This window comes from Nylanderia fulva, unplaced genomic scaffold (genome assembly GCF_048542155.1).
Source record: "Nylanderia fulva isolate GAGA-0341 unplaced genomic scaffold, ASM4854215v1 Scaffold4, whole genome shotgun sequence".
NCBI classification, from domain to species: Eukaryota; Metazoa; Arthropoda; class Insecta; order Hymenoptera; family Formicidae; genus Nylanderia; species Nylanderia fulva.
Genome location: NW_028190476.1, coordinates 7,408,507 through 7,425,916, shown reverse-complemented (window position 1 = coordinate 7,425,916; position 17,410 = coordinate 7,408,507). Strand labels below are relative to the sequence as shown.

The window sequence follows — 17,410 nt, the reverse complement described above, 5'->3', positions numbered from 1 at the left end:
ATGTATATGCAAAAACGTACAGGTTTAATATCTCTATGCAGGAATCCCACTTGATGAATGCTTTCTATAGCTTTCAAAATTTGAAGACCAAGACGTAACGTAGTGGAGAGTGAAAAAGCACCTCTCGGTTGCGCCCTGCGCAATTCCGCTAAATTCTTTCCTTGTAATTGCATCACAACGTAATTAAATCGATCATTACGTCCACAGCCAATAAAACGACACACGTGATCTTTACCTGAAAGTTTTTACGATAAGCCAATATATTGAGAGAAAAAAAAAAAGAATAAAATTTGTTTTAATTTTTTATATGAAAATTTCAATCGATGGAAAGAGCAGTTTCATACTGACCCTGTAATTTTTTTAGTACAGCCACCTCCATCTTTAAGACTTGCTTAGGCTGTCTAGCAGATTCAACTTTAAGTGCGACTTGTTCCTTGGTCATTAAATCGAGACCTTCGTAAATTTCGCCAAATCCGCCGCCACCTATTTTCCTCACCTACATTTACAAGATACACACATGTTTTCTTAATACATCTCGCTTGTTTGCAATTTAGGGGTGGGCGATACAATGAAAAATATCGATATTTTATATCGATACGTATCACAAATAAAAATATTGATACAGCAAAAATATCAGATAGAATGTATCAATATTAGTAATATCGATACTCGATACTGTTAATAGTTAATATCTCTATTATTGTATTTCAAATATTTGTGTGTTCAGGGAATCAATGTGTATTACTGAAGGAGTAAAAATGCAAAAATTGAGCAGCTTACTGATAGGTATATACTTATAGGTATATAAGTATATTACACATGTACACTAATCAATGTTACTCACTTTTCGTATATTATTATCAGATATATACGATCTCAGATATTGGAAAGTGAAATGTCAAAGAAAAATATTAAGAATTTTTAGCTCAAATCTTTGATAATTTATTTCTGACATTATCTTATAACTATTATAAGCTTTTGAAGCAATTACAACAGATTATACTTACAAAAAAAAAACTATAATGGATGAAAAGTTATAATAGGTGATAACTGTTAGAAAGGGAGTAAATTTAAATAGTATAAACTTTTTTAGTTATGTAAGTATATAAAAAAGCTGAGTAAAGAAGCAAACATACTGTGATTTTGTATAATAATACAGTAGACTGTCCATAACTTTCCGGAAAGTTATGGAGAGTTTCTCATTTCTCATCGTTCAGTAATCACGTAATCAGGCTGATATCGAAAGCTAAAATATCGATATTATAATTTAAAAATATTGATATTTCAAATATCGATACCATATCACCCATCCCTAGCTTGCATTCGCTACTAAACAGAACAGAAGTTACGTATGTATATAGCATTGACGTAAGTCGTTTTATCCTTTCAAAGTAAAATACTGATAAAATAAAAACCAAATATTCGTCGATCTACGTTGTCAGAAAACGATGACGTTGAATGTTTGTAAGAAATAAAAGATTGAATAAAACTCACAACTTTCCACCGTTCCTTGACCACATGGCCAGGCTGTAACAGATCCTCACTCGTCATGGTTATATTATTATTTTGATCCGTGCTTTCGTCGTCTACATTCCTCAACACCAGATCCTCCAGATAATTTGTAGGCCTGGAAAAAAGAAGCGAGAGAGTGACAAGATTACAATAAATTGCATGTACATGCGACAGATATGGATCGAATTCGCGTGGACGGTTCCCGCGAGCTGTCAAAAAAAAAAAATGACAGCTCGAGCGAGGGGGATAATTTATAATTATTCTCCTCTCGAAATTTAATTTTAACTTCTCGCAGCACGGACATTTAATAAAATCGGTTCGATACGCGCCCTGTGCTAGGCAGCCATGATTGCTCGCGAGCGAAAGGTGTTGCTGGTTTCGTTATTCGGTCAGCAGAATTTTAACTTCCACAAATCCAGCGATCTTCCGAGACCTCGACGCGACACATGAGGAACGACGAGAAAAAAATCCCTTTTATCGCGACAAATTAATCTCCGCATTGCGGTGGAATGTTGATTATTACAATTATTACGTGCACCTCTCGCCGAGATGCCCCACTCTCTCCGTCTCTCTCTCTCGCTCTCTCTCTCTCTTTCTCTCTCTCTCTCTCTCCCAGAGGGAGATTGATCCAAATATATAATATGATAGCGTGTATCTTATTTTTACTAACAATGTCGTCTGCTAGAAATACCGCTTTTACTTCTCCGCCCGACGTGTGTTATTCTCTCTCTCTTTCCCTTCCCTGCTAGATCCTCCTCTTCCTCCTCGACCGCGTATATACAAAATAATATATTTTATTCGCGCGCACAGTTCCGCCTCACAGTCCCGCGGCAATCCGTCATTCTTCTCCCGCCCGACAGTGTCCCGTGTCGGCACGAACAGCTGATCACACTCGCCCGTCACGGCTGGGGCCGGGCAAATTCACGGCTGCCGTGAAAATTCTCGTCAAATGCCAGCGGGACGGCCATTTTTCGCACATGACGAAATATGCGCGATATCGCCGCGAGAGCGCGCGCGAGGCGCCACGATCGATGCGCTCCTCCTCTCTGTCTGTCTCTCCTTTTTCGCCGCGCCGTCTCTCCCTACTCTCCCTCCCCCCCCCCCCTCGTTCCATGGTCGCCCCTCGCCCATCCTCGCGCATCATGTGCTCTCTCTCTCTCGCGCGCGTCAGCGTCGCCCTCCTTCGCGCGCGTTTATTATTGGTTTATTATATATCTCCTATATAGATCTTTTTTCCGCTCTCTTTTTTATCATGTCGTGTGAATATATATATACACGCGTCAAAGTTCCGCATGGTATGTAGGTAGATAGGTGTATAATATATATATGCAACATCTCTCGTTTCATGGTTCGTGAAAAAGAAACGGGAGATTTTCGTATTATCTTCGTTTTCCCCGCGCACGATTTTGTGTCGTCACGCGAGTATAACCTCATCGCGTTATTTTGCGATGGGATTATAATTTTTAGGTACTTCTTTGGCGAGTTTATGTATATATTATTATATTTTCTTATTTTTGCAGTTGGATTTAGTCGGTTACTCAGTTCCACGAGGGTTAATGATGTGCAATAATCATTTATATATGCATCGTTAAGAAGCTTATTTTATAGAAGCATCGAAAAAAATGAGGTATACTATAATCAATTCTAACAATAAATATAAAATTATGTATGTGCGTACATTGTAATTAAATATATAATGATCAAATATAAATATAAATTAATATATATAAAATATAAGTGTCTAAATATACAGAAAAAATAAAAAAAAGTAATTGCAAAATATATTGTAATAATTAGAATTTATTATAGTAATTATTATAATTATATATTATAATAAATATAAAACAATTTTTTATACATATTTTTTTAAGTAAAATTTAAAGAAAGAATTGTGTATTTATATATATGATTAAATAATGCTCATATATAATTTATGTATGATTATATAATATGTGATTATTATTATATATTTTATTATTAATTTTACATAAATTTATATGATTTATTTAGGTAATTTTTCCACTAAATTATTTTTTTCTAAAAAACAGTAAAAAATTATTTTTCAATTAATCTTATTTTTTTTCTGCACACATGCGGACAAAGATTATATTATATAAGGGAAAGAAAATATATGAGGGGACATATTTTATATATAATTATATATATTTATATTTAAGTATATATATATGTACTTTCTTTCTAAGGAGTTTATATTGATTATAATAAGTTAGAAAGAATCAAACGCAGGGGTTAAACAACAACCACATGTTTCTATCTTGTCTCTCTATTTTTAGAGAATGAAGGAAGTGTTTGAGTAAAATAAGATAAGTGAAATCAAACAAAAAGATATACGTATAATATTTCATTTGTACACTGAAAGAAAAGATTTGTTAACCGTTCAACTAAATAATATTTTGTTAATTGAACATATAAAAATATTTAAATTAAATAAAACGTATTAAATCTAACAAAATGTACATTTGACTTGAATAATAAATATATACGTTTAATTAATAAGATAGTAATTTAGTTGAAAGGTTTGGTCAAATTAACAATTTTTTTCAGTGTATGTATGTGCGCACAGAATTGTATAATAATTTCTAACTAAAAATTCGGTCATTTATTATTTTTGTCTGCTAAATCTAAATTCAACTTCATAAAAGAAGGAAATGCAATTTGATATGTCTGATTCTTGTTACGATGCTTTCGGTTATATCGAGACATAAAGCGCTTATAAAATTTTGACCGCTCGCTCGCGATTCCCTTTGCTAGAGAGGGCATAATTTAAGTTTAAACATCTATTTTTAAACGACCCCACTCAGTATATAATACACTGAGCAGCATATCTTCCTCTGTGCCAGAGAACTTTTCCATTTTTCTTACATTTTTTCACATTCTTGTGAACTCTAACAACAATCTAATGTTGCGGATATCCGCATATAACAATAACAAAGACTGTTTAATAATAATTGTTAAATCTAAATAAACAAAATAAAATATAGGTGTTATTATTATTTATATTAGATATTTGTATACATATTTTTATATAAATACATAGGATGTTTCATTGACTCGTAATCAGTTTATACAATTTTCTAAATTATTGAAAATGTTGATATTATTTTTTTAAATTTTATTGAATAAAATATTCTTTCATATTATATAATAATACTGTAATTATATATTCATTGTAAGAGGACAATTTATATATTTAATAGTTATGTTTAAATTTAAAATATAACTATTATAATTTAATAATATAATTACTATATATATATATATATATATTTATATATATATATATATAGTTTTATAAAGTGTATATATATTTATTATTATATATTTAGATATTTAGATATATATAATGTATATATGCTTTTGCAATTATAATATTTTATAAAACTATTATATTGTACTAAATACCCACACATATCTATATATACATAGAAAAAGAGAAAATTAAATAAAGAAAGAAAAAAAGATAATTGATTTATTATATATCAAAGACAATGGTTGCTGTTTAAAAAGTATATCATGCTACAGGTGCAATAATTATTTTAAGTGTTTTTAATAATAGTATCTTAGAGATGAGATACAAATTGTATTACAGGTAGAGACCTCGACACTAAAATAGGTAGTTGCAATTATATCATTATATATAGCATGTATTAAGAGTTGTATATATTTCTTAATTATCTTGTTTTATATCCCTAAAGCTTAAGTTATTAAAATTTTTAATTTTTAAATATAAATAATTCTATGATTAAAGAAATTTGAGAAAGTAAAAAAAAATTTTGCCAGATAAAATTACAAATTTATTATTAAAACATGCAAGTATGAAGAAATGACTTTCAACTTTTAGCTACATTTAGATTTTACCAAGAAAAGACAACTAAGCACAAAAAGAAAGAAAAAGAAAACTATTTTATGAACAACTTCTGATCTTTAAACATAGAAATTTGCAATTTTGTTTTAAAACAAATTTTTATTAGCTCTTTTTTTCAATTTGAAAAAGCGTGTGTGAAAAAAATACATTATTTTCTTCATCTTTGAAAATATTACTAAATATTTTACATACAATTCTAAGAAATAAAATTAAAAAAATTAAGTTTTATACTCTGACACAAAAGGCTTAGTTATCTCTTGAAAATATATGCTTCAGAGAAAATATACATTTGTACAACTTCACATGCTTTTACAAACAATTATAATGTATGCTTTGCGTCAATTAACATTTATAAAAATGTGTACACATTATTATACAATTATATATATATATATATATACATGTATTTATATATATACTAATTTTAATACACAACTATTTTTAATACACACAAATTAAAAATAGCAAAAATAATTAAACACACAACACAAAGACACAAAGATAGCGTATATAAAAATTGTACATAAAAATAAGAAATCGCAGCACAAGTTCGATGACATTAATTAGAAAGTGCACCTTACATACATACATACCATTTCATGATTTTGACGAAAACAAACGGGAAAAGAAATATATAACCGAGCGAGGACACTAAATGAGATTTTTCGTGTATATTTCGCAAATAGAGAGAGTTCGATCGTTGGAACGTTCAACTGGTTAACAAACTCACTTCGACTTTCGACGATGATGACCAAGCCGAACACGAAATTATAATAGCACCTCGCTCTGTGGCATCGGACCGGCGAGTCAGCATCGCGACCATGAAGATTGCGCTCGATTTGTTCATCCCCTTCCATCCTTGCCGCGCCGTGTTTCTTTTCGTCCCGATTCATTTCATCAAGTCGGTTCCATCTCAGTCAATTTGTCTCATTTATTCGTCCAATTTCAAACAATCTATTTAATATATTCTGAATCCCTTGTTTGGATTGTGTCAGAAATTAAATTGAGAAAAAGATATATCGCTTTGGACCTTGTTTTGTGTTGATAGCCGCTCTTTGTAGGTATTATTTGCTGTGTTCGTATAGTGGAAACTTAATATAATGAAATAGTTTCGCCTGGTTTCACCGCGTAGCGACACGTGTCCTGTTAAAAAAAGAAGTTTCGGAATATAAGTATACATAGATATATATTTTATATAAATAATTATGCTGTAGGACCATCAGAGATAACATTCCAGGTAGCAAACTGCACGTCATTAAACGTCAAAATGACGTCATTTTGACGCTTAGTGACGTCAGTTTGCTACTTGGGATGTTAGGATAGTAAAACTGCAAACATACGTCATTTTGACGTCGAATGACGTCATAAGAGGTCAAAATAATGTTATTAGAAGTCAAAATGACGTCATTTTATCGTTTAAAGGCGTCAGTTTACTATTTGAGATGTTAGGATAGTAAAACTGCAAGTTTACATCATTTTGACGTCTAATGACGTTATTAGAGATCAGAATGTTATTAGAAATTAAAATGACGTCAGTTTGCTACTTGGGGTATTTTGACGTCAAATTACATTATTTTGAAAATGATCTCCAAGGTAGCAAACTGACGTCATTAAATGTCAAAATGACATTAGTCTGCCACATGGGATATTTAATGTCTAATCCAACATGGTCGGTTAACAAAAAAAACGAGCAAATTTAATAATATTTGTTTATTTTGGTAATGTTGCATTATTATTACTTTTATACATATTTGATATTGGCCATCAACAAATATGTTACAATTTTTATCTCTCCATCCTCTCGTGTTTTATTCGTTTACCGAAAAAGCACGATTTATTTTTATAATAATAATAATATAATAATAATAATAATAATAATAATTCTCATAGTAATTTATGTGGATAGTCATTGCGTATTTAACAAATGACTATCAATATTATAATTATATCGCGCTAAATTAATTATAGACACATCATTCTCAATTCACTCCGTATTAAATAAAAATGGCGCGCGTATGATGTTATAAATAATAAGTAAATGCAGCGCGTGAATTAATATATATATATATATATATATATATATATATATATATATTCAACAAATAAGACTTAAATAATACATGCAACGATAATATACACATATACTATGCAAATATTGATGCAGCGATAAATTGTATGACAAATTAATATCGCAAAAAGCATGTATAGATTTATATGGATTTTTGCGCTGCATATAGCTGCATCATTTTATTTATTTATTTTTTTTCGAATGAAAAAAACAGAATTTTGTACGTCGCATATTTAACTTTGTATAATTATCCCTATGAAATTATGCATTACGCAAGATATTGCTGCGTTGTACAAAATTATTATTATTATTTTTTTTTTCGAACAATTCATGACACGCGAATAATCGCTAAAAACTATATGTATGCATATGCATGTATATTCTGTATTCGTGTATATACCTTTCTGTGTATTAGTTTGCTTATACTTCGTCGACCTGTGAAATATATTACTCAAATTACAATACGTATACATATATATCGTTTGTAATTCGCGTGTAGTGAAGAGGATCTATTAATCATCCACAGTGGATCATCGCTTATTATAATCAGTATCGGCATATAATCGCGTAAGGGCAGGATTCATCCTTCGTAAAAAAATAGTTCACTGTGAATGCATCAAATTTCAGCGCTTTTTTTCTTCTTCAGGCTAAAACTGCATGAATCTGGTACGACGTGTTCGAGTGAAGTATATAATATATAATGAGCCCTTCATTATTACATCTTCTCGAAACGTGGTTTTATAATAATGAGATGCTAAAACGCAGCTCCTAGATGTTTTTTTGGGAAATTACAATTAAAGTGTGAATAGAAATTAATGATATATTCTTGCATTTCGAAGCAGAGATCGGTGTAATTATTGGCCCGCGCAGGCTGTATCGACCAAAAGTTTATATTGTAATTCCGATAGTATATAAATTATTGATGCATGTGTATGCGTTGGATACGCTTTTATAATCGATCGGACGTGATGTGGTGTCGTCCGATTATTTAAATAGGCAGATCAAGCGAGATGCGATTTACGCTAGAATATAGAGATTTTTGCTGAAAAGAATACTGTTCACTCACACAGCCGTTATTGTCAATTTATCTGGACGTCACTAAATATTTTCAGCACATACTACATACGCGTGATTACTATAAATCGAAGCTCATAGATGCGAGGAAAATTTAAAATATTGCCCAATTTTTATGTCTAGCGGCATTTTCTTATCGTTTTGTTATTTGACGAAAAATCTATTTCAAATGTTATTATATAATAATTGTAAGAGAAAATATACCATTTGGAATTGTGGATATAATTATGCAGAAAAAGAGAATAATGTTTATAATTATTCAATTTTTGGATTAAAAATTTTTTTTTTTTTAAGTAATTGAAACCAATTCTATTATGCACACATTTCGAGAAACTGATCATTTTATTTTTAGTTATCCCACAACATTTTATTTTTGTTCATATAAAAAATAGTCGTATTCGAAAAACACTATATTCTTTTTATTACAATAATAAATTTGACTCAATTTAAATTAGCTTCAAGTTGATGCTGATTTTATATGACAAAAAAATTTTGCTCCTTTATTATTCGACTTGGTCGCGAGATTCATTCGTTGCCGCTTTAATGATGCACAATTAATATGACAATCATTATTTTGTAAATTTGAATTCGAGAAAGGTATTCCTGTCGCTGTGAGAAAGCTATATACTTTTATTCTCTTCGATTATCAGCGGAACTTGATATGACTTCTCGCATGCTATTTAAATTTTGTACGTAACCTATAAACGATGGGAAAGTCCCGTTAGCACACATCCACATCGATGCCAGATAGCAAAAGTAGTCATTTTAACGTCAAAATAGTGTAATTTGATGTCAAAATACTTCAAGTAGCAAACTGACGTTAATAAACGTCAAAATGACATCTTTTTGACGTTCGATGACGTCATTTTAACGTTTAATGACATCATTTTCACGTTTAATGACGTCAGTTGTCTACTTGGGATATTTTGACGTCAAATTACATTATTTTGGCGGCAAAATGATGTCCCAGGTAGCAAATTGACGTCATTAAACGTCAAAAAGACGTCATTTTTTGACGTTAAAATGACGTCATAATAATTACTGTGGCTGTCTGGGACGTCTTGTATTGGACCACGATTGTCCAATCAGAGAGACCTAGGATTCAATTGGCTAATTAGCAATGTGAGCTATCGGATCTCTCCCTAAACGATGATAGGGAGATGAGGGCTGCGTATTAATATGCGATCAACAATGTATTACTTGCAACCAATAAGCGTGATATGATATATACTGTAAAAGAAGCATTTTGTTTCGAAAATGACTTGACAATTACATATTATTTCCGGGACTTCAATTTGATACGTCATCATTTTTATAGAAATTTTTTATCAGAAGAAAAATGTCGCAAACCACCATAATAATTTCGTATTTCACAATTAATGATACTATTTGTATATACATTTGAGAAAAAATATATTCGGTGGAATAATTTATATGTTATGTACATATTTATTTGAAGTAAAATCGGGGAAGAAAAAATAAAAGGCTCAGCTCTTTCCCCTGCAACCCTCGAAAAATTTTAAACCTAATCCAAATCCATTTCTAATTAAATTAAAATTTGTTATATTAAGAAATTTAATAAAAAATCTTTGAAAATAATTAGTCAAAAAATTTTTATTTTAATATATTAAAAAATTTTTCTTTTAACTCTCAAAAATTATTGCGTGCATCAGTTTGTGATCGACATTCTTTTTCTCGATAAAAAATTTATGAAACACATCTATTGAATTGAGAGGTCCCGGAACTGACATTCTTTCCAATAACTTTAATCGTAATTTGTCTCAATCGCAATTTTCTAGATGGATATCTAAAAAAAGATATCATCCCTCAAACATTCCTCTTTATCTGGGTTAATCTTGATGACTATAAATATACATATATGTGTGATGAATGTTCTTTTTCTTCTCCGCTTTTACTAAATCTTGCTAAAACTAATTGGACCTCGTTTGTCGCAATTACAAAAGGTCAAAAGCGATAAGGAAATAAAAAAGTGATAAAGTAATAAATATATATGCACACGATATAAAAGCGCAATTAGTCGCGCCGAGAGATTGTGCGAAACGCACGATGAAGTTTTGAATATATTATATATATATGCGCAAGCATATCAATATAAGCATAATAATAATAATAACATGTGATTCTCTCACTTACAATTAATAAGAGCGTATATCTTACAATAGGTAAATCGACGCGAGGCACATCGCCTTTTTCTTTGAATCCTGATGAATCCATATTCCTGGTTTGTAACACTTTATTTAATTTTCTTTAAAACCGATAAAAAAAGAAATTTCTCTATTTTTTGCGTAAATTATTTTAACACAATTAAATATAAGACCCAAGTAGCAAACTGACATCATTAAACGTCAAAGTGACATCACTTTGACGTTTAATAGCGTTAGTCTGCTACTGGGATAATAATCTCTTGAAAAGCAATTGTTTAAGATCTAAAGGACTTATATATCACTCGATTATTCATCAAATTTTCAACATAATGACCCAAGTAGCAAGCATGTGTCATTTTTACGTTTTACAAAATGACGTCACTTCGACGTTTAACGACGTCAGTTTGCTACTTGGAGAAATTTGTGAAATTCAACAGAATACACGCTTCGAGGAATCCCAAATAGCAAACTGACGTCATTAAACGTCAAAATGATGTCATTTTAACGTCTAATGATGTCATCGACGTCCAAATAACGTACGCTTGCTACCTGGAATACAAATGTACATTTAACGAAACGCCAACAATGAGGAAACACTTAATAAATCAATCAATTGCAATCATGTGCAAAATTTACCTGGTCTTATAAATCGTATAAAAATTTCTTATATATTCGATCTAGCTTATAATTAACTTAAGAATACGATATATTTTGGGGGGAATTTGTTGTTTAATGCCTGCCTTTTTTGCAACGAGAAACATTTTGTCACGATCTGATCGCATAAGCTCAATTTATCTATCTTTAGGAAAAAAGTACATTATTTATTCATCATCGTCGTTGATTTCCGGTTACAAGATTAATTATATACAATATATTTTCGCTCTCGTACGACAGATCGTGGCGCATTTCTCGCAAAAGCGAATCGAAAAATAAGTCAGAGATACGCGAGAGAGATAGCGAGTATTCTTATTCTTTTTTTCTCTTTGTAAATAAAATTTTGCAAGTACAAGCGGTAATTAAGGCGTCGTAATTAAGGCGAGTGCAAGCTTCAGGGAAGCGCAATTAAAAGTAAAAAAAATTTTTTAATAAAAAATTTCTTGAAAAGATTAATTGTCAAAAAAAATAGACATATATTTATTTGCAGCGAATGAGCGTCCTTTTTAATTTCGAAATTTATTTTTTTTAATTGTAGGTTTTAATTGTAATTAGAAAGAAGGACGCAGAAAGTTGAGCTGCAATGCAAACTAGTTTTGACATTAATACGATAATAGCTATCGATGAGATATTTGATCGAAAATCGCCTTTATAAGTTCTATATTCGCAAAATATCGATCTATCATTCAATTCGCCACCAAATTATCATATGGATTTTTTTATAAAATTAATTTTTACTCTTTTATAGAGCACAATAAAAGATAAAAATGAACAAAGATGAAAAAATGACAATATTTCAAAGAAAATTGAAAAAACTTAAAATTCATAGAAAATACATTATTTAATAATAAAAAAATGATTAAAAACTCAAAATTAGGAAAAATTGTTGAAAAATCTGAGACAAAAATATTTGTACCGAATCACACGGTATTAATTTGAAAGATATATTATCAAAAAAATAAAAAATGGTTTTTTCAAGTAGTTCTCAAAGCTTTTTAGCATACAAAAAATTACTAAATAAAATTAATTTCTCAAAACGTACACAACGTGACTAAATGATCTTTAAAAAAGATATAAAAATATAATTTAATATTTACTTTTTCGAAAATAATGTACCCAGAATCGAAAAAGAATATTAAAAAATAATTTGTTTAACATATATGTGAAAGTAATTTAATAGTAGTGACGATTAAATAATTTTTTTCGATTATTAAAATTACTATTTCTGCTAAGAAAAATAGATCAATTTGTTTAATGGGATAATTTTTGTGTTAAAAAGCTATAAATTTTTTTCAAAAACCTACGTATTTTTTTAATTTGTCGCAAACCCTTATCTTCAAAATTAATGTTGTAATTTAGTACAAATAATGCCGTTTCAGATTTCTTAATAATTTTTTCCAATTAAAAATTAGGGTCATTTTAAAAAATTATTATAAATATATTTCCTACGAATTTTAAAATGTTTTGATAATTATTTACATTAATGGACACTCCTCCGATGATTATTATTACCCTCTTTTAATCCTCTTTGCTCACAATCAAATTTGCAAAATATAAAATCTTAATTTAAATATATGGCCGGTAATTGTTTTACATTCTTTTTCTCTCTCTTTTTTCTAATCAATCCTTATTTTCGTTCCCTGTTTCACTCTCTCTTTTTCAACTTTTCATTATTATAGTATACTTATTATATATTATATATATATAAGTTTATATTTAACCGCAATTAGTAAATATAATAATTGCAAGCTTATACTAATTTAATTCATATTATTTACATTGTTTGTGTATGTTTATGTTCAAATATTAAATCCACATTCATCTTCTATGCAATGAGAATCTCTCATTTTTTTCTTATTCTTTCTTAAATCATTAGCTGTCTCTATTACTTTCATTTTCATACATTAATAAACGATTCACTTATAATCAAACTCGACAAATCATGAACAAAAAAAATATTAAACCAGGGAAATTTATTTATACCGTTAAAAGTGATTTTAGATTGTAATATTCTATTTATGAATAATATGCAAAAAATAATATCTTTTTTATCGCGGATTAATCTCGTTTATATTCGAATTATAGCATTGTTAATTATTTTCTAATTACTTCTTGCTGATATAATTATCATACAACTAGAATAACGTAATAAACTCATAAGTTATTCGAACTTGGTGGTTTAATATTTAACTACTACCGCTAAAACTCGCTCTCTTTTTAACAATATTTAATGATTTATTTCTACGGCGATTAAAGGCAATAATTGGAAATTGATTTCCGGAAAGCGATAAAAAAGAACGGAAACATTTACAATTTATTCGTGTATAAATGGATGTGCGCATTGACGTATAAATAATAAAGGCACGTCTATATCCAAATAGCAAAGTGACGTCATTAAACGTCAAAGTAACATCACTTTGACGTCAATTTGCTACTTGGATATAGACTTGTTTAATTGCATAATACACGATATATACACAAAAAACTCAACCAATCACGCGTCTATATAAAAAATACAAGTTATTAATGTTCATATTAGACACTAGATTAATTAATTTCTCTCTGCATTATGCGGTTATGCAAATGTGTCTAGATAAAACTTAAATGATTTTTTCAATAACTCTTTCAATTGTAAATTGTTTAAATTTTCAATGTTTTATGCATTATTCAAATAAAGATGGAAAATATAAAAATTTTAAATAGATGAGTTAAAAGTTAACAATTGATAAAATTTTATCCTCGGTTTTTCCACTGTAACAATATTTTCGATACATCCTGCTAATTTGTTTACAATACTAATACATATATCTGCTTGACGAGGCGGAGTATTAATAATGCATGTCTATCTTTAGCTGAGAAACATCGCTGCGCTTTTAAAATGCCGCAAAATTGTACTATTTGCAATAGAAAATGAAGATCGCTAGTTCTCTCCTTTTGCATTATTTATCGATTGTAAAGAGTAGTCTACAGACATTTATTTATTTGAATATAGGAACGAGTCGCCTTATCGTAATAAGAGATTTTAGATTAATATTTAAAAAGAGAAGCTATGCCGGAGAAGCCAAAATGCTCGCTAAAAAATCATAATTTTGATTCATGTGAATGTTCTATACATATTATTATTATATAATCTAATTGTAATTAATAAGAATCTCGAAGATCGCGATGCTAGTAAGAAGTATCATATTAATTTAGCATATCCCAGATAAGAACATCATCTTTTCCAACTACCTATGTACATCGCATTCTCGAAAATCGATGAGTTTCAAGATATTCGGGCGCTCAACGCTCGTTATTTTCCATCCGTTTTATTTTTCTATATATCAAGCCTTTTCTCTTCTCTTCGTGAACATCTATCACGATGTAGCCTTCTATAAATCTTTACTTAAAAACAGAGTGCTCAACATGCATTTACGGTATAGACCTTACTATATCATTTTTCTCACTAAGAAGTCGATAGGGATAATCTCGAGATATGTCTTGTGTTAAGAATAATCGTTATAATTATATACTTAACTCTCGATTTGGGAAAGTGCAAAATTTTTTACTGCTTTTTCTATTAATATACATATACACTATACATTGTATACATACACTATGTATACAATGGATATTTCCAACAATAATTTGTAAATAAAATAATAATACAAAATCTTGATGCGCTTGTTTGTTCAACAGTTTTTTCATTTCTGTAATGTTTGAATTTTGCCTTGAAAATACTTTAATCAAATTTAATAATTATTTCACTTTTTTCTTCGTTTGTACACAATAAAAATAAAATTAAATATTCCAAAAAAAAAAAAGTGATTGATGTAAAATTGATATAATCTTAAAATCTGAAATAGATAAATTAATTTTGAAAAAATTTAAAAATAATTTGATATAAAAAATAAAGAAATTTTTTTGAAAGTCTTCTTGTTTCGTTTAATAGTTCTTTTAAACAATTCTTTTTCACTTTCAAACATGCAGAACACATTTTGTATATGTGCATATATTATACATGCATACATACATGTACAAGTAAATACGTATATTATATATATACATATATACATATGTATGTACACATACATATGTTTATTTCTTTTTCTATACTACTTATATTAAATAACGCATTTTTTAATTGTTTTATTGTGGATTTATTATGGATTTCAAGTATATCTTCATCGAGTCAATTTTCTTTTTGCAAGGAACGAGAAAAATTATATATATATTATAAATATACAGAATGTTTCAAAATCACGGAATATCATTTTCATAACAGATTTTCAAATTTATTAAATGGAGACCATTTTTTCTCAGCAAAAATGTTAAGGCATTAATCATTTCCAACTTCTAAACAATTTGCGAAAAAAGAATTTTTCGCAAACTAACTTTGTAAAGTTAAAAGATTAACAAAACTAATTTCTTTGGTTAATTTGAAGTTTATTTAAATGAAATTTTAAATTAAAAAGTTTATTTACAGGACTGTATATGACAAAAATTTGGAAATTTTGCAAGAAATGATGAGCTCTCTCGATATTTTTGCTGAAGAAAAATGATCTCAAAAATCTGTCAGCAGGTGATGTGTCATCCTGTATATATAATATATGTATATATGTATATATTTATTCTTTCTCCCGCATATTATTATTGACGTACTTATATTTGTTATTAATATTTTCTAATGTATGGAAACCTGCTCTTTCTCTCTTTTTGTTCATCGTGCGTGGAAAAAATCTCTCGGCGCGTTTTTTGCATTTGATCATATGATTTCATGTTTCTAAATGGATGTGGAAATGCAAATTCGATATAAATTTAGTCGGATTGCTTTGAGAAGAGATTTTCATATAATAGGATTAAAAATTTGATCAAGAAATTATATCACATTTTATAATAATAAATTATAAATAAACAGAAATTATATATAATTTGCAGGATAATATATAATTTATAATTTATCGAAATAACAATAATGTATTCCGAGCAACGGCGTTTGTAATTTTTCTAGCTAACGAATAAAACATGCCTAAATGCAAAAGCATTATTTATAAACTTAACAGACGAAAAAATCAGCGATTATTGCACAGAAAAATGTTTTGCAATAATATCCAATGTGAAAAAAAACAATATCAATGTGTCATATTATATTGCACTTAAGTCTCGTTATTTATAACAAACACATTTCTTTATAATATACTTTACACTTCATTTCCTGAATCCCTTTCTTCGTATGATTCTTCATGTGTCGCACTATGTAGGCTTTTTTTATTTAAATACACGCCACTGATTCCGTGAGATTCATGACGATGTTCGATCTGGAGGCGATTTGGAAATATATATCTTTCTCGGAGAGTTATTTATTTTACGAACTGAATAGTATAATATCAATTCTTTTTAATATTACTGTATTCTATATAATAACTTTTTCTGTATGTAATTTTTTTTAGATTCCAAGTTCAAAGAAAATTCACGCGCGCGCATGTATTTCTCGAAATATAATCAAGTATATGTGTGAACTTTGAAAATGAAAATAAATGTAGAATTCGCACTAAAAATTTCGATGTTTCGAAATTTCGTTCACATAACAAATGACTGCACTATTCCCATTTATTGTTGCCTCTTGATCTTCTCCCTATTACTGCTGATGGAAAGATTAATTCATATTTAGACTTCATAATCTTCTACGGCGTATAGATGCGGTTCATACGCTTTTTGTATTTCTCTATCAAGACGACGTTCCAAAGGAGCGTCCTCTTGTCGAAGGAAACCTCACCAGAATCTCTGAGCACTGTCCCATAAATTTTTCAGACTCGATCGGAATTCGAAGCGAAGGTTCTGATAGTATCACGCTATGTTGTTACCACTCATCGTGGTGACACATTTCTTCTCGGGCGTGTTCTGGCTCTCCGAATTACTTCGCACTGCTTTAGGGGAGCTGCCCGGCGTGGACGTTGCGTCGCTCGGCAGGGCATTGTTATTATTCGTCGACGTCGAGCTTCTTCGACCGTTTTCGCGAGTCGGTGACTTCACGTCAAACACCGACGTGTCCGACTCGATGTCCGAATCGAT

The 17,410-nt window shown here is 29.6% G+C and overlaps 2 protein-coding genes and 1 long non-coding RNA gene across 8 annotated transcripts in view; 1 reads left to right on the top strand and 2 right to left on the bottom strand.

The window, feature by feature from the left end:
• The window catches only part of Asator (tau-tubulin kinase asator), a 21,707-nt gene extending 15,564 nt beyond the window's left edge, over positions 1-6,143 (bottom strand). Inside the window, exons 1-4 of one of the 4 annotated variants that reach the window (XM_085485945.1) lie at positions 6,129-6,143; positions 1,495-1,627; positions 349-496; positions 21-235 (exon numbers count right to left, since the gene is read on the bottom strand). In XM_085485945.1, coding sequence (XP_085342071.1) covers positions 21-235; positions 349-496; positions 1,495-1,551 — 420 coding nt within the window. In that variant the 5' untranslated portion in view covers positions 1,552-1,627; positions 6,129-6,143. Of the gene's footprint in view, positions 1-20; positions 236-348; positions 497-1,494; positions 1,628-2,182; positions 2,543-5,991; positions 6,086-6,128 lie in introns of those variants that run through there. The other 3 variants (XM_029305949.2, XM_085485943.1, XM_085485944.1) reach the window with 3 other exon arrangements.
• LOC146721911 (uncharacterized) lies at positions 2,651-7,210 on the top strand. Its single transcript, XR_014925451.1, has 3 exons — positions 2,651-2,807; positions 3,033-3,139; positions 6,085-7,210. It is a non-coding gene; the product is annotated as an uncharacterized LOC146721911 (long non-coding RNA).
• The window catches only part of sff (BRSK family serine/threonine-protein kinase sugar-free frosting), a 29,499-nt gene continuing 19,182 nt past the window's right edge, over positions 7,094-17,410 (bottom strand). For all 3 annotated transcript variants that reach the window (XM_029305939.2, XM_029305937.2, XM_029305938.2), the window contains one exon: positions 7,094-17,410. In XM_029305939.2, the coding sequence (XP_029161772.1) occupies positions 17,186-17,410 (225 nt within the window). In that variant the 3' untranslated portion in view covers positions 7,094-17,185.